This window comes from Actinia tenebrosa, unplaced genomic scaffold (assembly GCF_029948245.1).
Source record: "Actinia tenebrosa isolate PJP-AT-01 unplaced genomic scaffold, QUT_ActTen_1.0 PGA_scaffold8__29_contigs__length_14323225, whole genome shotgun sequence".
Classification (NCBI taxonomy): Eukaryota; Metazoa; Cnidaria; class Anthozoa; order Actiniaria; family Actiniidae; genus Actinia; species Actinia tenebrosa.
In genome coordinates, this window is record NW_028292585.1 from 2209138 (window position 1) to 2232287 (window position 23150).

At 37.1% G+C, this 23150-nt stretch overlaps 7 protein-coding genes across 7 annotated transcripts; 3 read left to right on the forward strand and 4 right to left on the reverse strand.

Moving 5' to 3' along the window:
- The first annotated feature begins 190 nt into the window (after positions 1-190).
- Positions 191-5754, forward strand: LOC116294334 (tryptophan--tRNA ligase, cytoplasmic). The gene is made up of 9 exons (XM_031701919.2): positions 191-545; positions 728-836; positions 1730-1849; positions 2414-2599; positions 3115-3215; positions 3565-3677; positions 4222-4395; positions 4623-4763; positions 5101-5754. The coding sequence occupies exons 1-9, from the start codon at positions 347-349 to the stop codon at positions 5278-5280; spliced, it is 1323 nt and encodes a 440-aa protein (XP_031557779.1). The 5' UTR covers positions 191-346; the 3' UTR covers positions 5281-5754.
- A 47-nt stretch (positions 5755-5801) lies between these two features.
- On the reverse strand, positions 5802-7568 carry LOC116294336 (leucine-rich repeat-containing protein 73-like). Its single transcript, XM_031701921.2, has 2 exons — positions 7196-7568; positions 5802-6919 (listed from the first exon to the last, which is right to left on the reverse strand). Exons 1-2 carry the CDS (start codon positions 7465-7467, stop codon positions 6706-6708), a joined length of 486 nt encoding a protein of 161 aa, XP_031557781.2. The 5' UTR covers positions 7468-7568; the 3' UTR covers positions 5802-6705.
- Positions 7569-7870: 302 nt separating this feature from the next.
- LOC116294337 (uncharacterized) lies at positions 7871-9446 on the reverse strand. Its single transcript, XM_031701922.2, has 5 exons — positions 9390-9446; positions 9264-9315; positions 9141-9186; positions 8924-9000; positions 7871-8490 (listed from the first exon to the last, which is right to left on the reverse strand). The coding sequence occupies exons 1-5, from the start codon at positions 9444-9446 to the stop codon at positions 8351-8353; spliced, it is 372 nt and encodes a 123-aa protein (XP_031557782.1). The 3' UTR covers positions 7871-8350.
- Positions 9447-9731: 285 nt separating this feature from the next.
- Positions 9732-12039, forward strand: LOC116294371 (uncharacterized). Its single transcript, XM_031701966.1, has 5 exons — positions 9732-9794; positions 9867-9900; positions 10008-10065; positions 10242-10315; positions 11120-12039. The coding sequence occupies exons 1-5, from the start codon at positions 9735-9737 to the stop codon at positions 11230-11232; spliced, it is 339 nt and encodes a 112-aa protein (XP_031557826.1). The 5' UTR covers positions 9732-9734; the 3' UTR covers positions 11233-12039.
- A 426-nt stretch (positions 12040-12465) lies between these two features.
- LOC116294368 (uncharacterized) lies at positions 12466-17324 on the reverse strand. The gene is made up of 9 exons (XM_031701961.2): positions 16418-17324; positions 15679-15753; positions 15162-15477; positions 14733-15073; positions 14586-14651; positions 14460-14499; positions 14107-14200; positions 13568-13703; positions 12466-13084 (listed from the first exon to the last, which is right to left on the reverse strand). The coding sequence occupies exons 1-9, from the start codon at positions 16520-16522 to the stop codon at positions 12551-12553; spliced, it is 1707 nt and encodes a 568-aa protein (XP_031557821.2). The 5' UTR covers positions 16523-17324; the 3' UTR covers positions 12466-12550.
- A 139-nt stretch (positions 17325-17463) lies between these two features.
- Positions 17464-19455, reverse strand: LOC116294370 (ubiquitin-like FUBI-ribosomal protein eS30 fusion protein). The gene is made up of 4 exons (XM_031701963.2): positions 19362-19455; positions 19029-19258; positions 18550-18605; positions 17464-17672 (listed from the first exon to the last, which is right to left on the reverse strand). The coding sequence occupies exons 2-4, from the start codon at positions 19246-19248 to the stop codon at positions 17544-17546; spliced, it is 405 nt and encodes a 134-aa protein (XP_031557823.1). The 5' UTR covers positions 19249-19258; positions 19362-19455; the 3' UTR covers positions 17464-17543.
- A 47-nt stretch (positions 19456-19502) lies between these two features.
- LOC116294369 (large ribosomal subunit protein mL49) lies at positions 19503-22376 on the forward strand. Its single transcript, XM_031701962.2, has 4 exons — positions 19503-19638; positions 19892-19991; positions 21087-21214; positions 22191-22376. The coding sequence occupies exons 1-4, from the start codon at positions 19516-19518 to the stop codon at positions 22323-22325; spliced, it is 486 nt and encodes a 161-aa protein (XP_031557822.1). The 5' UTR covers positions 19503-19515; the 3' UTR covers positions 22326-22376.
- Positions 22377-23150: the final 774 nt, after the last annotated feature.

Consider the following 23150-nt stretch of genomic DNA (forward strand, 5'->3'; position numbering starts at 1 on the left):
CTCTACATTGGTAAGCTTAGTTTTTGACCTAGAAGTTTTATTTAGCACCAAAAAAATGAATGAAAACAAATGTAGAACTTTAGTAAGAATGCTAAAAACCCGATAAAGATATAGATTCAAAGTTGCAATTCAAGAAAATAAACGTACTTCTTTTTAAGAGCATTTTGGTGTACGGAATCTTGAGCTCAGAAAAGATGAAGTTTTGTTCTGGAAAAATTAATGCCGTGAAAACAAAAGTAGTGTATTGGTCTTCCTGTGGAAGAGGGCTACTCAAGGGCCTAGCACCCAAAGTAGATCACGGGCTCACTATACCGGCTGATGCAAGATTCGAAAGAAAAACTATTGAATGCATACTGTTTACAGTAGGAAACTAGTGAAATCTTTACTCGATCGCTTAGTTATTCGGCTATCTGCAAGAAGAAACATGGCAGCCACTATAGACGACGGGAGTAATGGGAATTTAGAGGAGAATTTCGAGCAAGTTGTGACGATGGAGACGGTCGTAGCTGCAGATAACAAGGGGATAGACTATAACAAGTTGATCAGTAAGCGGAAATATTCTCTTTAAAAAATGCATAGAAAAATCTGTAGTAATAAACGATAGATAAAGGAAATTATAAAAAAAATTCTGAAGGGATCTTACAACTGGAACAAAGCTTTATTGACCTTCAAGTTTTATTTTTAATTGTTTTTTTACAATAATGTTTACTGTTTTTGTCCATGTTAGGAGACTTTGGATGTTCTGCACTAAATGAGTCTCATCTTGAAAGAATTGAAAGAATAACTGGTAAACCACCCCATCACCTCTTGAAGAGAGGGGTATTCTTTTCACACAGGTACTATTATCAGGAACTAATTTGTTTGCTTATATTTATGTTGCATGATAAGGTCTTTCAAAAGGTTGAGTCCAGAGATTTTCGAAGAGGGAAAAATTAACTATGCAATAACGAGTATATAAAAGTTTGGTGATGGGAATGCATAGTAAGTCATACGTCGGCATAATAAACACATCAACAGAAACACAACAGAAACCTTGATTACACAAGCCACTTAGCAGATAAATTATACTTAATTGTTCATGACTGAATCCCAGCCACAAGACCAAAAAACGAGAATTAAGTGAGAAGCCACTGGCTTTCATGTTGCTTAAATTCCTTTAAAAGAGAAAGGAAAAGAAAAAGAAAAAGGTTTAATAAACACACCCAAATACATTCCCTTTAGGACAGGGGGTAGGGTATGGGAGAGGGGGGAATGGAAGAGAAAATGATATATTTTGTGGGTGTTGACATGTAAGAGGAAGGAAGTAGTAACAGAAAAAGATAAAGGGCTTTAAATACAACTTCCCTTAGGGAAGGTACATTTTGGGGGGGGGGGGGGGGGGGGGGGAGGGGCCCAAGAAAGTGCCACTACGCAGGCTACTGTGGATTCAGAGTAGAGGGTTCATGAGTAGAAATTTGAACTTTTGTGGAGTGTCAAAGGTTTTTTATTTTGAAGAAAGCTGTTTCCTTGTTGACTTATAGGAGAGTCATAAATTTCTTACTGAGTGAAAGGAGGAGGTTTACAAATTTTTAAAAAAGTATAATGGGAATCCCTCAGCCCTCCTTTTTATTTAAAAATATATCTTACCTTATTGCTACTGATGGCTTCATAGTTAAAACCAGTAGCCTGTTATTGATGCTGGCTGTCATTATGAAAGTGATACTGAAAGTACTATTAAATTCCCTGACAGAGATCTAGATGCCATGCTTGACATGTATGAGAAAGGTCAACCATTTTACCTGTACACTGGTAGAGGACCATCGTCAGAGTCAATGCACTTGGGACATCTTATCCCTTTTATATTCACAAAGTAAGACTAATGGTATTGTTATTTACTGCAAGCCATCTTTTACTAATGCAATAATTATATTTTGTAACTAATTTTTTTTTAACATATATATTTCATTAAAAAATTGATAACTCACATGGCTTATGGCATATACACTGAATTGAAATATGGCAACCAATTTGAATAACTACTGTTCTGCACTGACTATGACTTCTGCACTAGTCTCATGTTCATGTGGAAACATAAAAGCATTTTAACATGTATGAGGCTAACTAGTCAGTTGCTTATAGTCAGTGCAGAACAATAGTTATTTCATTTGGTGCATGAAGTGTCAATATTTGGCTATAATTCTACTCTGATAATTAAGCATAATCCAGCTCTACATGCAGATACATATAACCATCTGGTGGAGAGCACAATAGGGTTTGGATAATTTTGATTAGATGATGACTGAGGGTATTTATTGGCCAATTACCGGCTTACTTATGCACATCTAGCCATGGGTTTTGATCAGGAATCGTGCATTCTTCATGCCATTTCTTGATTAAATAACTAAATAATTATTATTCTTGACCTCTTCATCAGGTATCTACAAGAAGCATTCAATGTCCCTTTAGTCATTCAAATGACTGATGATGAGAAATTCTTCCTGAAGAAGCACCTTACAAGCGAGGAAACACACAGACTAGGCTATGAAAATGTTAAAGATATAATTGCTCTGGGATTTGATCCCAAAAATACCTTTATTTTTTCAGATATTGATTACATAGGGTATGTTTGATTACCTTCTTGAACTTAACTATCTCATTACCATATACCTCTTATTCTTTATGTTTTTGCTTTTCCTTCAAGAGATGAATGACTCATCATAGAAAACCATCTCCCTCTATCTTTTGTGAACTAGAATGATAGAGCAGAACAAGTATAGGGCTATCTACTACTATAGCGCTAGTTGATGTGACCTAAGCTATTGTTATTACTGTGCCAACCACAGATAAATTCCCTGATCCAGGCCAGTCAGTGGGGGTGGTTTGATGGTTTGAATGTATCCCCCCCTCTTCTTCCATGCAAAACAAAAAACAAAAAAAACTAAGACCCAATAAAGCAATAAAATCTTTATCAAGATGTGGCATAACTAAGATTGGTAGAAAAATAAACCTCCACTTTCAAGGTCCTAGCAATGGGCTTAGTGATGAACCTTGCGATAATGGTTGGCAAATTATCATCATGCTAATATATGTAAATATAGTTGAGCTTATGGCATTGGTTTTCCATTGACTTTTCAGGAACAGTCCATCATTCTACCAAAATATCATTAAAATTCAAAAATGTATTACCTTCAACCAAGTCAGAGCTACTTTTGGTTTTGTAGAAACAGATAGTATAGGTAAGCCACTTTTCTTTGGATCCTAAAACACTACAATAGAAGCTTTCCATCATCAATATGATCATTGGCAACCATTACAGGAGGAAGTAACAATTGAATCTGGTCTAATCTGATTTACATGAGAAAGAATTTAGTTTCCCTGGGAAAAACACTATTGCTGTGTCTCATATGACGGCCATCGTGTGATGATGGTGCAAAGCTTCTATTGCTGAGCTAGGAACTTGAAGAAAATACAAAATATTTATATCCATTCTATTTGTTTCTGAGAGGGGGAGGTAGGTAGAAGGTGGTTGTTAAGGTAAGCATTCCAGTTTACCTGTTTTAACCTGTCTTTTTTTTTTTTTTTCAGGTAAAATAGCCTTTCCTGCTGTTCAAGCAGCTCCAGCTTTCTGTAGTTCATTTCCTGAGACTTTTGGAAGCAGAAAAGATGTACCATGTCTGATCCCTTGTGCCATTGACCAGGTAGAGTAACTATCTTATCATTAACTGGTATGAATGAAACTGCAAGCAAGTGTTGCTTAGATCATAACTAAATTACATTTACCAACAACCTACTGTTAAGATACCATCGACCTACCAACATCCTTATTTAACTATCTTACATTTATTTATGAATTACATTTATTTACTATAACGTTACAGGGCTTCATGTAATGGTCTGACATTGGACAATGTCCAGCCAGAACTGGGACTTGTCCAGTCAAACTTTTGCCTTGCATGTTTGAACAGTAACGTTTAGCCAGAAATGAGGAGTGACTAAGCTAAAACTAATTTGGCCTGTGATTGTGATCAGCAACTTATATTAGTAGCCATTACTTTAAGCCCTGCCTTACAGAAGTACTGATTGGGAGAGGGAATTGATTAGGTGTGCAATTTTGGCTTCTTCATGGGAAGCCAGTAAGTACATACTTCTCAAAAGACTATAATTTATTATACCAATGGATGCAAGATTAATGAAAGTTACTTTCTTTATCTAATCTACTGGATATCTTTTCTTTTCATACAGGATCCTTATTTTAGGTTAACAAGAGACGTGGCTCCAAGAATCGGCTTCCATAAGCCTTCTCTGATCTTCTCAACATTCTTCCCAGCCCTTCAAGGAGCTAAGACCAAGATGAGTGCTAGTGACCCAAATTCCTCGATCTTTCTCACAGATACGCCAAACCAAATCAAGAAAAAGGTCAGTTTTAAATTTTAGATTTACTTCTCTGTATATAATTGAAGTTGCATGCATGTTGTACACTGTTAGGGAGAGGATTCCTCTTGACCCTGCTTAGGATCTTCTGCTAGCTAGGTTAGGCCGGCCAGCATGAGCTGAATAAAAAATGCCTAGTTACTCCATGTGAGCCATCTCCCCTACCCTTGTGGAGTTACACGCAACAAGTCTAATTCGATTGTTTTCCACAGATAAACAAGTATGCATTCTCAGGAGGAAAGGTTACTGTTGAAGAGCACAGAGAACTGGGTGGTGATATAGAGGTTGATATTCCCTACAAATATTTGACTTTCTTCGTGGAGGATGATGCAAAAATGGAACAAATTAAACAGGTTTGTAAAGAAAATTAGCTGTAAATAAATTAACTTTTAACCAATATTCTTCTTAGACTAGCTTTATATATGATGTTGTGTTAGAACTAAGAAAATTAACTGTTATAACCTTTTTACCAATATTCAACTTAGACTTTATATATGTCATGTTAGAACAAGTTTTAGCAAAATTATAGTAAAGCTAGAGAAAACCCCTTGTAGCATAGGAGAGAGCAACATATTGAACGAACTTAACTTACACACAAACTGGGGCCTTCTGTCACAAACTTAGCATTGGAGAGGTCATCACATTAGTACTATATGCTACCCATGTTACAATGCCCTTTTTCTGTTACAGGATTATTGTAGTGGTAAGATGTTGTCAGGAGAGATCAAGAAGGAACTGATCCAAATATTGCAGCCACTAGTAGCAGCCCATCAAGAAAGACGCAAGCTTGTAACAGATGAAGTCCTTGCGGAGTTCATGAAACCAAGGAAATTAGAATTCCCTGGACTGAAGGAGCCGAAGAAGAAATAATTTATGTCTACAAAATAATATTAACTAATAAATGGTCTTACACTTCAGTTTTCCATTTTGTTATGTAGCTATAGGCTAGCCTCATTTTTGTGTTTAATGTCCATGCTTATTAGATCTAGACTCTATCTGTTCAGAGGTCTGTAAATGGTTGAAGTGTCAGCTGTATTTTTGTTAAAAGATGTGAATTCTTTTTCTCTGCAATGAATATATATAAAATTTGTAAACAATTGTACATTAAAATGAAGCTAGCCCTGTGAAACTACCTCTGAAGCCAAAAAAAACCCCAAAATCTTGAAATTGCAGTATTGCAAGAGTTTTGATACAAAGACAATTCAAACACTCAATATAAACTATCAAACTGTATAAATATTCTTTAGGATCAGTTGTCTTCATGCAAGGCCTTGCTTTTTTTATGCTGGAATTAATAATTTGAAGAATGAATTTTGATTTATTAAATGTGGCCTATAGAAATGACTTAATTGAATTAACTTACTATTTAAATATTTTGTCGCCTTAAAAAGTGATTGCGATAAAAGTTTATTTCATCAAAATTATTGTAAGTTGTACATTTACGTGTTAATGGGATATTTATGGCTCTTACTTTACTAGTCACAAGAAAGCATATATTTTTTGTTACTTGGTTTTGTGCTTTTGTAAGAGAGTGGAATGTTTGCATGCAGGCTTCCCTGAATGTTACAGCAGCAAACGGCTATTGCTGGCTTACAGTGTAGACACTAAAATTGTGAACACTTTGAGATCCCTCCCCCTTTTTATAATGCATCTCTTGAGTCAATCACTTGAAAATGACATTGATTTTGATCACTTGGTTATTTTAAACTCAATTCTTTATTTAGAAGGGTTTGAAACAGTAGAAAGTTCAGTAAAAGTATTAATAGTTTGAGTGTCCTTATTGTAGGATATGTTTTACCTTTACCTTACATTGTCTTTCACAATCCGAAATCATGCATTTTTACTTATAAAACCTTTGGAAAGAATTCATGAAAATAGTCCTCTAATTTATTCACTTTCGTACAAAAACAAAATTTCTTAATTATGACCACTCATATTTGCTTTTGGGCTGGACTTATGAGAAGCAACATCACTATTGTTATGATCAGTACTGTTGCCATTTTCTGTGGCCAAAACAATTAATGAATCACTTATTTGCTCCAACCAATCTGTACTGATGGGGTTTTCGGCAAGCACAAGCTCTTGCAGCCTTTTACAATACTTGCCCAGACTACTCGCCAAGAGTCTGGCACCTTTGTCAGTAATTCCAGTCCCTTCAAGATCAAGTCTCTCAATATATTTGTTTGCTGCCATAGCAACTGAAAAAATCCCAGCACCATAATCACCAATATTGTTATAATCAAGATAAAGCCCTCTGATTTTGGAGTTAGCTGCGACAGCCATTGCAAGTTGTGTTCAGCCATAGGCTGTGATTTTGTGGTTTGCAGATAGTGTCAGGTCTTGGATATTTTCTTTATCTTCTCTGGGTACTAAGATCGAACAGATGTGCTGTATTCCATCATCACCTATCTGACAGTCACCAAGATCTAGGGATTGTAGGTTGGGGTGAGAACGGAGAGAGGGAAGCAACATTTCTATGCCATGATCCCCAAGGTTTGTTCCGTGCAAACTGGAAATAGAAGATGAGATGACAGTCTTATAGACAAATGTATGAACAGCTCACTTTAGGTTTGTTTACAAAGTTGTACACGATGTTTTTGTATTAATATAAAAGGCAAAAATAATTAAATAGCGACAAAAATAATGCGAAACGATTTGGTCCTCACCAAAACAGAACGAGACAAAAGCACATCTTGGATTAGTAATCAACTAATTAAAAGTCAACATGGCGAACATTCAACATGACAACACAACTTGTACTACAAGACGACGACCTTTAACTTACAATAAGGCATTCAGCGACTTATTCCCCGTCAGCGCCTCGGCCAGCCATCTGATACGCTGCTTGCCATTACAGATACCAAGATTTAGGTTCAGTTGTACCAGCGATTCGTTTTCTTTGACGCTATCGGCGAGTCTTTTGAAGTCCTCGTCTTGTACAGAACAACCTCGAAGAGACAGGAGTCGAATGCTATTATCGCGAAGGGAATCGCAAATATTTCTGACTTCTGGTTCCCCTAGACTCTCTCTGGTAATTTGTACAGTACCTAGAAGCATTTTCGTTTCAAATACTATCGTTTTCTTGCAAAGAAACGCATGAAATATTCAGTGTCCATTAAAGAAAGTTTGTGTTCCGTGCCTTGGAAACCATTTAAATACCAATGTGTGATATGTGATAGGCGTTCCACGTCGTGCAGGTGCATTCGAACGAGTAAGGAAGGGGAGGGTAAGTATAGGAATCGACCGCCACAAAACGTCAATGCAAAATTCTTGGATCTTGAAAACAAAATATGGAAACTCCATATACGAAGTTTGAATGTATAATTGCATAGGACTGTTTATATTTTTAAAATATTTTTTTTTGAAATTAAAGACCCTTGGGGAAAAAGGAAGTATTGGGTAGGGAGGGTGAAGGTGAGGGTGACCCCCACATACCTCTAAATAATGACTGATCAATCACTTGGATTTTAGAAATTAATTTATTACACTTTGCTACTTAAATAAAAACTTTCTCATCATTTGACAATCTTGCAGGCTTTCAAACATTATCTGACGGCATCAAGAAGATTAAAACTTTTTCCAAAAAAAAGGTTGGTTCACAAATACAAAGAAAAACCTTTTACAAAATTAATGATAATTAAAAAGCATAAAACCTTTTTATTGGTAATTTTTTAACAGCAGTAGATAAGCTCAATCTTCTTATAGGAATTCCCCTCACTAAAAAATCAAAGCTCAAGATAAGTTCTTAGTATGGTTTAGATTTACGTAAAATCAGACTTGCTAGCTCACAGGCAGGTTATGGCAGAGCATGACCCCTGCAGGCTTTGGAGGGAAAGAAAAATCATAATACTCAAAGTAATGTCATGTGATTGAAATGAGAAAACATTATGCCAAACTATATGGATGCTAGTTTTGAAAAGTCAGTCTTAAATGTTGAAGGTTATGTGTCGTCACCTATATAACCCTCTTCACTATTCTGAGACCAGGTTTCTCCATCATCATCACTGCCACTGCCATCAAGAGCATCTGATCCAGCTCCTGTGCTCTCAACGGCAAGAAGTGGCATAGCTGCCAGGTTGCCTAGATATCAAGAGAACATGTGGTCAGAGAAGGTCAAACTAAAGGTCAAACTAAAGGTAAATGTACATATTTTTCTGGGCCCGGTTGTATGAAGGGTGGATAGCGCTATATGTTGGATAAATCTTATCCAGTGGATAAATTTATTGGATAACAGCATCAACTTATCCACTGGATAAGGATTAATCCATCGGATAGCACTATCCACCCTTTGTACAACGGGGTCCTGAAGTTCAATTCTATACACCAAATCAAAATATGGCAACCAATTTGAATAACTATTATTCTGCACTGACTAATGACTGACTTGGCACTAATACTTGTGAAATGCTTTTGTGTTTTCATGTGAACATGAGGCTAGTCAGTTGCTAGTCAGTGCATAAAGATAGTTATTCAAATTGATCGCTATATTTCAATTAAGTGTATTGGTACCCACATAATGCTGAAGCTACTCTGAAGTTCTTGCTAAAATTCACTCTAGATGATAGACTGCTATTTCTTGTAGCATTTAATCTTAAGAAAATAAAACAAAAAAGTTTAGAAAAGACACACATGTAACACACAGCCTGAGTACAACACAGGAAGCCCAATTAAACCTTTCAATAATATATGTAATGTTAGTGTTTATTTGAAATTTGTTTTAAAATACTTACAGCCCTGTTTCCTTGAGGCATGATCTCAAAGATACCAAAGACTTTGCTAATAAAGAAGACGTCAAAACATTAGTTTCAAGTATAAAAAAATTTCTTAAGATCTCAGTCAACAAGGACACTTACTTGAACATGGCGCTGAGCTGTTTAAACATCGAAGAATCGCCTTTGAGGATATCTTAAGTTATAAACGAATGATTTTAGAGCTTGTAAATGATTTATTATATAGTAATTTAGAAATAAATAGCTTACGTTTAATGTAGAAGTGTTTCGAAGAAGAGAGCGCGCAACTCGTGCGGCGGACGCCATTTTGGATTATCACGTGCATGACATAACAACATCGTTCTATTTCAACCAGGGGAGGGGTAAGGAGACAGTGATTCCTTTTGGTGTTTTTCTCTGTTTATCTAAAAACTAACTTTGAAAAGCTTTCACAACCAATTAAAAATTGGCAGGTAAATATTTGGATTGAAAAAAATATTTTTAAGGCTATATGTTAAGAAAAAGTAAAAATTAAAAAGGCTAAATTTTACGCTACCCCACTCAGGAGTGGTTTGTAGGGCCCGCTTTGCAATGCATTGTGGTATAGTTTACAAGATGGCTGTCATCTCTGCACGTTGTTTGAGGTCTTTGGTCAAAGCTTCGTCTAATATAAGCGTAAGTTCTTGCTGTTGAAGACTTAGATTAACGAAATACTAAGCTAACAAACCTGTGATTTTCCATCGACAGAGAACAGCTGTGTCAACCAATGGATTAGTAAAATGTAAGCTATATTTTAGTCAACGTTCGAATTATGCCTAATAGAAACGCTCCCATTCTATCCTAGGACGCCTGTGTTCTACTAATATATGTTTGTTATCATTCTTACAGCTAGGACTTTGTCTTCGTTAGTTTTAAAAGCTACACCAGTATTTAAAGATAGTGGATTGTAAGTATGACCTGCTAAGTTAAAATATGTCTTATAATCTGAATAAACTATGGTGGGAACCCTGTGCTCAACCCACCCCTCCTCCTCCCCCCTCCCCTCCCCTCTCAACGTTTGTAAGATGGTAGCCAATAGCTCAGTAATGCCTTACCCTTATGATTTTGTTTTTCAATGCCTAGATTACAGAAGATTGCTAGGGATAGCATGGCCAAGAACCTGGCTAAAAGACACAGCAGATTGTCTACTGCTATAAGTAAGTATAATACTGTCTGACCGGCTAAACAATGTGTTTGGTATTCCATATGAATATGGCGAAAATTTTGTATCCTCCTGTACTGTTATTCAGAAAATTAAGGGCACCCTTTCACAACTTGATTCATCATTTACAATTTGACCTACAGCCTGAACTGTCAACTCTTCTGGATAAACCGGGAGTCTCCAGATTTTGGACTGTATCTCCCGGTCTCCAAATTAGAGTCTCAAATCTCCCGGATAATCGCCGAAGCTCACCATTTCTTGTGAGACTCGACTTTCGAAGTGTTATTTTACATCGCTAACAAAATCAAAACATTCCTCATAAACTGTTCTTGCAAGCAGGCCATTGTAATATACGTGATAATCAAATTTGGTCAGAAATAAACCAATCACATCAAGTGTTAAAAAGTGAATGTTGACAGCCCTGATGATGTAGTAAGAGTCAATAGCCCATTAGGGAAGAGATCTATTGTTTTAGTATCAACCTACTAATCGGTCAAATAAATGTATACAAACAATTATGAAATATTCTATTCTTTTGCATTGTTATGGTGCAAAACTGGTGCTTTTTGCCTCTAGTATTCTGTCTCTAATAGAAGCTCAGCCAATGAGAGTACAGGGTTTGTGATAGACCATTAGTAGGTTCATACTAAAGCAAGTAAGACGTAGCTTCCTGTGGAACACGGGTAATCCAAGGGGACCTCTTTGATTCATTCATTCATCAGCCATTATATACTGTAGCAACACACTGATTAGTTTTATCACTTTTTTAGTTGAGTTTTGATTTGATTCATTTATCTAGACCAACTGATGTTAGTAGTTGCCGTGGATTTGAATGGACAGGGTGGAGAGGGAGCTGGTGATGAACTTAGTGTTGAAATATGCTCTGATGATGATGAGCAATTGAGAATTTAGCAGGAACTAATTGTCAAGCTATAACATTTCTTGAAAAACTGTAGAAATTCTTCAGTCACGTTTTAAGACCAAATTCTGGAGTGTCAGTGGGAATGTAGCTTCGTTATCCAAAACTGGCTGTAATACACTACATCAGAGTCATATATTTGGTAATATAAAGTAGGCCAGTTTCAATAAGCGATTATATTTGTTGGAAAAGGTTGATAGTGCTATGCAATATTATATCATCCAAGTTTTTATTGCATCGTGCAGTTAATATTTATTTTTAACTAAAATTCTACCCAAAAACCTCTTACACTTAGTTCATTATGAAGATTTTTTCAGTAATCCTTGTCCTCTTTTCTGATTAACTTAGGTCTAATAGCAAGGCCAATGCCAGGGGTGATAATTAACAGTGACTCTGATGGAGATGGTGTCGATGGCCTAATTTTGGATGATGAAGATACATTTTCGTGCTTAGATGACGAAGCAATCCATGATGTTCTCTAACATTAATTTCACCAGAAACTTCAATAATAATCCAAAATAAGATGTTTCAATAATTGTTTCTTGTACTGAGTATTTTGTAGAAGGAATGCTTCTAGTAAGTTTCTGGTGATGGTTTGCTTTCTTGCTTAGGCAACTTTTCAGACTTTTGTTCAGTGTTTGACCGTTTTGAAGATTTTTATTATTTGATATTTAGGTATATTTTTATGTACTCTTATTCGTGTAAAAGCATGTTTAACGTCAAAACTTTGAATGTAAAAACGTGTAAAAAATGTTAAATTTATGTTTTTCCTCTGATTAAACTTACCAAATGGCATTGTAGTGTAGTTGTTGTAATATGGATATGTCATTGACTTTCAAGTGAATGTGTTAGCTTGCAGAGGTAGCCTGCGTAGCTTGGCCCTAGGGGTGGTTAGAGGGGAAAGATGGGAGGGCCTGCCTGCAAGGCCTGGTATTTTAGATAGAGCTGAGCTACGCAGGCTTCTTGCAGAGGTGGATCCAGGAATCTGTTACAGGGGTGTGTCCCAAGTAAAGAAAGGTATGTAAAGATATTATGCATTGGTTTAAAAAAGCGTAAGAGTAACTTCAGCATTAGGGGATATCAGGTGCACCTCAAAACACCCCGTGAATCCACCCTTGGCTATACTAAATGGGTATAAAAAATGAATACAGCTTTTTTGAATTCTAAAAAATGTCTGCAGAGGCATTTGTGGATTTTGTCCTAAAGTTCAAAGCTAGGATTCATAGTTAAAAAGTCTGCATCGTTTATTTTTCTCTTGCATGCATTTTACAATATTTGTTGATAGAAAGAATATCTACAAATACTATTAAATTATTGTACAAAAATATATCCGTAAGTCTTAATGCTCTTGTTTCCATTGTCAGGTGAGCATCGCGCTTCATTCCCACAGCTGTTTGTACTATCTTGCCCACATAAAGACCCGTCCGTTCCAACACCAATCCTCGAGTCACATGACCCACAGTCATTTTCTTGGTTCGAAGCGATTCCGATTCTTGCCCGAGCAGCAATGATACTCCCCAGTCTCATTTGAATATTGAAACCTTCGCGGTTACAGTTTCTTTGTAGCGATGCTCCATGCACCAACCTTTTCCAGCTCTCCCGTCCACTACTGGTCGCTTTGTATTTCCCATCGGCGATGACATCGTACAGCGATTTTGCGCTGTAGTCAATGCGCATGAATTTCAAGGAGTATCTCGCCGTGCGCATGCCTATGCAAACGCGCGTGAAGGGGGTGGACCAGTATGCAGCTGTTTTAGACTCTTTGATACCGAACGCTGATAAACCATAGTAAGGTTGGTATTCGACTCTGTTCGTCCATAATGGCGATTCGTAACGGAATGTTTGCTGTGGAAGAAAGCCCAAAAGACTGTTAAAGTCTAACTGCTAGGAAAACAATGTTATTTTTTTGTTATTTGGTTACACTTAACCAGGACCATACTTCCAGACATCGAGTGCTGAACCGTCGTATGGACTAACGGCTACGCTGCAGATTTCGACCCCAACACCGCTATCCCGGGAGGAATTACAGGCTGATCAGGAAGCTTGGCAAAAGCCTAAGGGAAAAGTTAGTCGGCCCCTAAACCATAGATGATTAACCCCTTGCTATAACCAGCAAACCTAGTATATCGTTTGTGTCGCAGATGGTGAGCTATCAATGGTCACTCCTTTCCATGTGGGATGCGTTTTGAAAGAAAACTGAAACTAGCCGTGACGTATTTTACATGGAAACCTTAGGGAGAAAATCAAAGATAAAGGAGAAAAACTGCACGAATCAAAACAATCGTCCTAATAAATAATTTCAGATTCAAAGACTGCTATTGGGTGTACCTTTTTTCCGTTAATCTTCATGACTAGAGTCCATCCACCTCCTCCACACATGCCAAGGTTTTCCATGTAACAGTAGACAAGACTTTGACGAGCTGGTGTGTCCGTTTCCACGTAATACTTTCCACTTCGTGCGCGTCTGGAAGAAGAGATGGGCTAAGAGATTCAGGGGATATTTTTTATTGGTGGGTTCACACAAATAGTTATTGTCAATTTTACGCTGAGATTCGCACATGCATACAACAGGCAACCAGTTAGGGAACCTCGAGCTACCCTGGATACACCTCAGTTATAATGGGCCAGGCATTCCCTATTTACCAAGCTTAGTTGCTATAAAAAGAATATAAATATTCAAGGGGGCTTTCTTACTTATTGACTTTACAAATAAAAAAAGAATTTGTGACAGTGATAGGTGTTTTCCAATGTGTAATGAGGATATCGCAACTACGTTGTTTATGATCAAAACTGTTATTCAGATCAATTGTTAAGCGTTTTTTTTTTTGTGGAGTTCTACTAGATAAGAAAAAAGCTCATGCACTTACATGTCATGTTGTTTTATATGCTTGCATGAGCGTCCAGGGTTACCTCTGCTTCCTAGTTTACCACGAGGAGGGGTGGTAGGCCTTGCAGTTGGTTCTAAAATATATATATTTTGTATATTTTACAACCATCACTCCCCTTGTGGGGCTCTTCTGTGAGGTTCGCTCCACATGCACTACCACTGCATTCACTCTCTACAACACACGACACTTTAACTAAACATGTTGATTTTTACGGAGGGAGGAAGACGAGATAAAGCTAAACTATTTGTTATGGACGCAGGTCATTCATAGTTTGTGGTCAAATTATAAACAACCAATTTTAAGATTATCTGTATTGAATCTACGGTGCTTACTTGGCTTTAGTTCATCAATCTGTCTTTGCAATTCCTTGATCTAAGATGTGATTTGAAATTTCGGTCAATTATCACTGATAGAGGATGAAAAGCATTGGAAAAGTTTGAATAAAATATGTTATTCACCTGCGCTTTGGTAAAATTCCTTAAGTCTTCTATTTCTTTAAGAAGGTGCATCTTGATATCTGCGCACTGTGGAAGGAGTTTCCAACGTAAGGCAATGAATTTGTTGAAAACACCCATGACACACAAACAAGCTTTTTCCATGCTCACCTGGGTTACGCAGCTTCCCGGAGTACCTTTGGGCCCACGTTCTCCTCGTAGTCCTTGTGGTCCTGCCACCCCTTGCTTCCCATCAGCCCCTGGTTTTCCTTGATTTCCTTGTGGACCTGGGCTTCCCTTAAGGCCTCTAGGTCCCTTTGGTCCAATCGGTCCAGTCCCACCTTGGGGTCCTCTAGGGCCAGGTGGGCCAGTATTACCTTTGGGTCCTTCAGGTCCTTCATTACCCTGAGGACCTTCTGGTCCTCTTGGGCCTTGGGCCCCTGGTAGTCCCTTGGGACCTTTGGCACCATTCTGTCCCGGCGCTCCTTTATCTCCTTTGTCGCCTTTGTCTCCTGGAAAAAAAGATTCCATAACAAAATACAATACACTACCTCAGCTCGTTGGGGTTTGTTTCAAGAGCATTATAGCTAACTTCATTACCTTTATCTCCCTTGTCTCCTTGCTTTCCAACTGCACCAGGAGGACCCTTAGGACCTTCATTTCCTTGGGGCCCCTCTGGTCCACAAGGACCTTGAGCTCCTGTCAATCCTTGAGGACCTCTTGGTCCCACTGCTCCTCTCGACCCATTCACTCCAGCTTTTCCAGGAAGGCCTATTATTCCAGGTGTTCCGGTAAGTCCTGTGGATCCTCTAGGCCCAATACCACCCTTGTCTCCTTGGGGACCTTTTGGTCCGATGGGTCCTTGTTCACCTTTGGGACCTTGAGCACCCTCGGGCCCAACATCACCTTTATCACCCTTGGGGTATAATAGTATAGAAAATGTTACCGGTAAAATTGCGACCTAGAAAACGTACAGTTAGTACATCTCCTTCCGAAACTGCGATTGGCTTGTTTCCGGGTAATGGATTTATCAAGATTGGCACGTCCATATTTCTTGGTAAAAACCATGAGTGGAAAAGAAAATAAAGAAACATGTGCTATTGGGGCGCCACATTACCTTTGGACCTTTGTCTCCAACACATGCGATCTTTGAGCACGGACAGTCGCCTTCAATAGGAGCTGGCTCTGCGAACTATAATTTTTTAACGATATTGCGTTAGACTATAATTTAATTACTGGGATACCTGTGTAGCCCAGTCGTAAAATGCCTTTTTTTCTTTTTTATTGCTCAACGAAAGTAAGAAAAAAATTGAGATCAAAATATAACTTGGCTGTACGATAATCTACGCGCGAACCATTTCTAATATACCGTCGACCATCTGAATGTCATTGAATTAGGCGAATAAAAAGAGCTCTACAAATTAAAGATTGAACGTTGTTTGCTTAATTTTTTGAATTCCTCAGTGTCCAACAACGGAATCTCTCCCGGTCTTTGCGCAAAATTAAGTACTATTTGCCAATTTCCAGCAATTCAGGGCATTGAGCAGGATTCTATCCTATCTCAGTCAAATGAAACACAACTCTCAAGCTTTTGGTTTATCAAAAAACTAACGTTTTGTCCACTTATTATCAACTTGCGGCTCTAGTTAAAAGATTTTAAGTGCTGGTTTAAGACATTTCTTTTGTAAGTACTGGTTCTTGCAAAAAAATGACAAAAGTCGGTATTAAACGCTAAAAAAGAAAGAAAGAAATGTGAGATGTTCAGTTGTCTCAAAGTTTTCGCTGGTTAGTTTTTGAAGGCAGCTGTGGAAGATTTAAGTGTAGGTACCAATGACATGACATGGCTATCGAATTACCCGAGAATCCGGTTCACCTATGTTTCTTTTGGCCTTGCCTTCTGACGTGGGCATTCGGATGAAGAATAGCGCAAAAAGGAAGAAGACTACAAGCCGAAAATGCATTTTTTCCCCCAGGAAAATTCAAGCTGAAAAGTAGAGACAGCAAGAAGCACCCTACATTTGTCCAGCTATAGTGTGAATAAAGGTATTTTATGGCATCCATAAATTACGGTTTTGTTTGCACAATGTCACTTATAATGACATTACATTCTTCTTCTCTTGTTGATATTAACACAATTTTCATGAACGAGCATCACAAAGGATTTGAGAAAGCAAATTCGTACTTTCTTTTTTGTGTTCTCGCTTTTCTCTACGTCATGCAGTTATGTTCAAAACAGGACCCAAGTGGTTGAGGGAGGGGAGGGTGGGTTGTTAGTTGTACCACTACCCACTCCCCCCAAAAATGATTACACACTGAAAGAAACCTAAAAGTATGATTTCCATTTCATCGACAAGTATAATCTTAAACTGAGAGCAGTCACTCCATTTCCCTCAATTACCGTTATGTCAGCCAGTCAGTCACCTGTCACCAGTACAGCAAGTTAGTTTTATCTTGGTCATATCTCATTTCTGGCTCAACTTTACTGGTCAAGGTGACTGGTAAGGCAAAGATTTGGCCAGACAAGTTCCAATTCTGGCTGAACATTGTCTGATGACTGGCTTTAACCCTTGGTGAGAATTAGTAGCTAGTGTAACATCCCCAGAGGATGGGTTGGGAGGTTTTGTTTGGGCTTCTATTGAACAGTACGACAGTCTGATTTAGTCAATCTTTGACTGACAGGAGGCAAAAACTCAGACGTCTGGGAGTTTTGATCAAGCATAAATGCAAAAAAGCCCTAAAGCAACCTTTGCATGTAGGTAGAGTGGTTTTTCATAGACCCATGAAACAATGTGTACTAATCAGAGTCTAATAATCAAATAATCACGGTAGAATACAAATTATTTAGAGTGTTTTAGTGCTTAAAATCTTAAGTGCATTCCATAAAGAACAGAAGATTGCCAACTGACTATACAGCACTTTATTGCATTGAATTAACAATGTCCTGCAGTACTAGGAGACTTCAGACAATATATTAACAGTATTTCAAGGTGCATTGGAGTTGGGCCCCTTTCTGCGACCAAAGGTAGCTACTACATTAACAAATCGCCTGTTGTATTGCATGCGGCGCTTGGCACGACCAGTCTTTTTCTTCTTCTTCTCTTGTGCGTCAACCTAGATACAAAGACAAGGTTAGGTCTGTGGTGGTAGCATTATGATCATGACCATCATCGCCCTTGCCATCCATATCACAATCATCACCATCATCACAGGGTCAGATCTAGGGGAGGGTGCATGAAGTGAGCATACATCCCCAGATGACCTTTTATAGAGAATTATATCTACTGCATTATTGGTGCTTGGCTTTGAGAATGTCATAATCATAAATGGTATACCCCCTCCTAAAAAAACCCTGAATCCACAACTGTATTATCATAGTACAAGAACCCCTTGATGCATTACTTTGCTTAGAAAAGACTAAGGAAATAGGATCAAAATATAGTTTTACTAGTGAAGAGGATTTACAAGAAAAATAATGAGATAGACCAATAACATCATAGATTTCCTTGTTGATATTACGAGAGTATTATCACGCTTTCCATTGTTACATGCTGATTGAGACAACAGTTGCAACACAAAAATGGGGCAATACTCTTCTGTCAATCAAAAAAATACTTATTTATATGTCTCACAAAGAAGGTCATTTGTAGAAGGACTGCTATTTTTCATTCTGTCAGTATATTTGCAGACCCTTTTACAGGTTTGTTCTTATTCACTTGACATCACTCCTTTATGGTGTATATAATGCAAGTTGAACATAGTATACCTTTTGATTAAAGCTATTTCAAAAAAGGTTGAATACTGGATACTGAATAGTGCATTCCAAGAACATGGGTGGTCATAGTGACATTGTTTATCAGCATTCAACCTTTTTTGAAATAGATGTATAAAGTGTTTAACTTACACAGCTTGAACTATCGTTATTTGCTACTTATTAACCCCTAAATGTCATTGTTCTATGGGGTAAAGTATGTGTAGCAACTATTTTTACCTTTGGTGTTTGGGATTTAACTTTTCCTGCACGGGCCAAAGAACCGTGAACCTTTCCTAAAAAATAATTTAAAAAAGTAAGCATAACATTTAAATTATACATTTAATATCAAAGAAATGTAAATATTACTAAATGGAAATAAAAGAAAATGAGAGAACTATATATTATTATCATACTGTTTTATTTCTTTGCTCTTTTTTCTTGTAATATCATTATATGGTTTTTTTATTTAACATATTTTTCTAATCATTTCATATGTAATATGTGAAAGAGGTAGTCATCAATGTCAATGTCATTGCAATAAGACAGAAATCAAGAATAATATACTCTTTATTTGTTAAAATTCGAGAAACAATAAAGTACACAATATTTTCAAACTAATTGATATTTTTTATTTCCTCAAACGAAAACATTTCAAGCTTTATGAGTTTAATAACAGGATTTACTTCAAAACGAAATATGATTTTTTCTGAACAAACCTCCAAGAAGACGAACGCTGAGTTCAAGAGTAGCCTGATCGCCAAGCTCACATTCCTCAATGCTCAAGTGAGGCTCGAGGGGTTGTCCAGCATACAAGAGAACTTGATCCTCAACATCGACTCCCTCTCGAAGAGAGACCTCTTTCTTTACAGACAAGATGGAGTCACATCCATCAAGGTTCAAAGTATGAAGGTTTTGTCCGCGAATAAACAACTGCATGTTGTCGGTTCTAGATCAGAAAGAAAGTTTAATACCTCTTTAATAAAATACAACCGTTTAAAAAGGTAAGGGTATTAATATAAAGTGTTTTTGAAGGTGTTTTGGTAGCCTACCTTGCCACAGTTTACACGTGGTGGTGCAATAAAATAGAAGAGGAAAAAAAGTGCTTTACTGCGCAGCTTTGACGCGCAGACAAGCGCGCAAGGCTTCTTGGGATTCTTCTAAGTATGCAGTTTGTATGACCAGCGGTTTCAAAGAAAATACAAAATGGCGACCTTTTTGTGCAGAAGGGTTTTGACAGGATCTTGTAGGACTTTAGGGACACACCTGGCTGTTTCAAGAGATATAGCTTCATGCATACGCACTGGTCTTCTGGTTTCTCAAATGAAGGTAGAATTTGGCATCAAAAAGTGCGCTTTTTGAAATCAAACATAATAGCTCTAGCTTTGAACACGTTTTTGGCAACTCTTATAGCAAAAGATATAAGCTAGCTAGCTTAAGATATTAAGTTTTATTTAAATATCTTTAGAAAATTAGATCTAGGTGTTAGAAATAGTTATAATTATTTTAGTATTTGTTCTTTCGCTACAATGTAAATTTTGGTCTTTCTTAAAGCTTACACATTTATTTGAATTGTCTATAGCAAAAACATGACTCTGCAAACAAAACGATAGAGGTCCAAATAGATCCTGAGAGGCTAAAGGAAATAGAAGAATCTCCAAGTGGATGGGTACCGCCTACAGGTAAGGGGTACTATTTTTGATATGAATGGGATACCTGTGGTGCACCTTTCTCTTTCTCATGCAGCCGTGCCGACAAGAACAATAGATTTTCCCAAAGTAGCCTTACATTGAAGATGTGGGTATAAGAACAAATGTTTTTACTTTCATGAATATAAATATATTTATATGTTTAATAAGAATTAAAAATTAAAATAAAGATTGTGTTGCGTGATCATTCAAGCTGGCATGTTTAAAGACCTGTTATTTCCTAGAGTATGATGTTCTTATTTTGTCAGTAATGGTTGAGAGAGCACAGTTATAGTATGGATAAAACTGAAGGAAAGGATTTTGTTCCTAATGGGATGAAATGGAAATATTTGAGCAAAAAAAAAATTAATGACCTATTGGGATGTAACATGGTCTGAAATAGAAAAATATTGTGCAATGAAAAAATGGACCACACCCCACTCTTGGATTGTCCTGTCGGTACAGGCATCATCTGATGGAAATATTCCAGTCCTAACTTTTTGAGTATTTATCTGTACAACAACAACAACAACAACAACAACAATAATAATAATAATAAGACAAATTGTAAAAATGTATTTAAAATGAAAATTGATACAAAAATTCAACATTTCAGAGTCATCTTGACTCCATATATCAAGGTTTAATCAAAGTTTCGTTAAACATTTGAATAGTGAGACAAAACTTTGATTATTAAACCTTGATAATGGAGCTAAGATGACTCCGAAATGTCAGATTTTTGTGTTAATTTTCATTTTAAATAATAATAATAATAATAATAATAAGACATTTTACGATATAGCTATATATATATATATATTTCCCCCCTCTATAATTGGTTTTAAGTGATTGTATTATTAGTCCTGTCATGCTGGTAGGTTACAAATTTACACCCTATTTAGCTTACCTAATTAGCATTCAAAAGTGTTTACTGCTGATAATAATAATAATGGAAACTTTATTGATTTTTTCCCCAAAATACAATCGTATAATAATAATAATAATAATGATAATAATAATGGCAATTTATTGAAGCATATCTACAGAAGTATTGTTGGGATTAATAAGTCATCTTCCTCTTGACTTCAGAAACACCACCAGACCTCCCATTTTTTCTTAAAAGATCCAAAATGAATAATTTACCAGTGTATACAGATTATAAAGCTGGAGGAACAAGGCATATCACAGTTATTAGAAAAATCAAGGGAGACCTTAAAGTAAGTATGGTACTGTGCATTAATATTGCTAGCATTTTTGTTAGTTACTGGGCTAGGAGGGCCATGGTGCATCAACATTTTGCTAATAACTTCTAAATTCTCAAGTCTTAGCCCCCACCTTTTAAAACTTCTAATAACTTTCGCAATCCAGTATTAACTAGTGTTCTGAAGGGTTTTATTTGTTGATTTAACTTCTTTACAATCTGATCTTCTGGACTATATACTACTTCAACTTCACTATACAACTGCACCCACAGTGAACTGAGTGGTTCCAACTTATATACTTTTTGAGCTATGTTTTAGAATGTGCAATTTGTTGCTATTTTTAGTAACTTACATCATACCTATTTTTAACAATTTTCTAGAACTTACTGGAATATGAACTTATGCATGACTTTAGGCATGAAACTTATCTATGTCTAGAACTTTCTATTACTTTTCTATTACTTGTACATTATTCTAGAATCTTCTAACGAACAACTAGTCTGATTAATTTTACAGTCTAAGCCCCCCTATACCCACACATACACACATGTTTCTGGGTACTCTTTGGCACGGTCTTTGAATCTTATTTTGTACATTTTGTGGCATGTTCATACCTTTGGGGAGTCAGGATGGCATGGTGGTAAAATGCTCGGCTCTCACCTCTGAGGTTTGGGGTTCAAATCCCAGTCATCCCATGTGAGCTGAGTTGGTTGGTTCTCTTTCTGACTCCAAGGGTTTTTCCGGTCCTCCGGTTTTCCTCCCCGTCTCAAAATCAACCCTAACTAATTCAAACTGGTTATAGCTGTGCTCCGGGGTTATACATGGACTGTATAGCAGCTCCTAGAGGTGCCTTCACATGCTTTCAGTTCAACCCAGTTGAGCTGCGCCACTGCTGTACTTGCAATGGTGATAAGCGATGACAAGTTATTTTGTGTGTGTTTGTCTTGGTATTTCACTTATCAGCTTTGTTAATTTTTCTTTCTTTTTGTAGGCCCTTGAGTGCCTTTTGCATGATAAACTGGATAAGGATCTTGTAATTCAAATCAATGAACTTACAGGACAAGTAAAAATAAAGGGAAACCACAAAGACAAAGTGGTTTCCATCTTAAAGGAATTGGGGTTTTGATTAGTAATGGTGTTGTCTGTAATTATTGTTAATAAAGATTAATGAACTTTGTGCGACTATAATACTTCATTAATATTTCTCACTTATCCTAAGTTGAGTGCAATTTTGGAAATATCCCTGCATTCAAATCATGTATTTACTTCCAATTCTTTTTAGAATCACAATATCTTGGTTTTGCTATTTATCAAAACTAGCCTATATATCAGTAACATGTGCACTCATTGGATGAAATGATATTTTAGTTGGTAGTATCTTTAACAATTATTTACCAAAGGTGAAGTGAATATTGGGGAATAATAACCGAAACAAAGTTGAGGTTATTATTCCCGATATTCACTGAACCTGAGGTGAATAATTGTTTTAGTATAAATACACAGGTGATTCTTTCAAAGAAACAAAAAAATAAGACACATTTAAGATTAGGAACAGCAACAAAGCAGCTGGCCGCCATTTTGGATTATCGCTGGAGGTGATTATCGTGTCATAATCTGATTCTCGACCAATCAGCGCACAAGATTTTCAATAATCACCTGTGTATTTATACTAAAAGATATTAACATTTTTTGTTGTGCTTGCTTTGAATTTCCCTGCTAGAATAGTAGGTAGGTTAAACTCGGCCTCCCTTGGCCCCCTTAGTCCCCTGGCTGCCCTTGCCCCCTTAGCCCCCCTGGCCTTTTAGCACCCCTGGCCCCCTTGGCCCCCCTTGACCCCCCAGGCCCCCTTGACCCCCCTAGCCCCCTTGGTCCCCTTGGTCACCTGGCCCAGGTGGTCAGGTGGATTCATGGTTGGTAAAAGATGGCTAGGGATGGTAAAAGATGGCTAGGG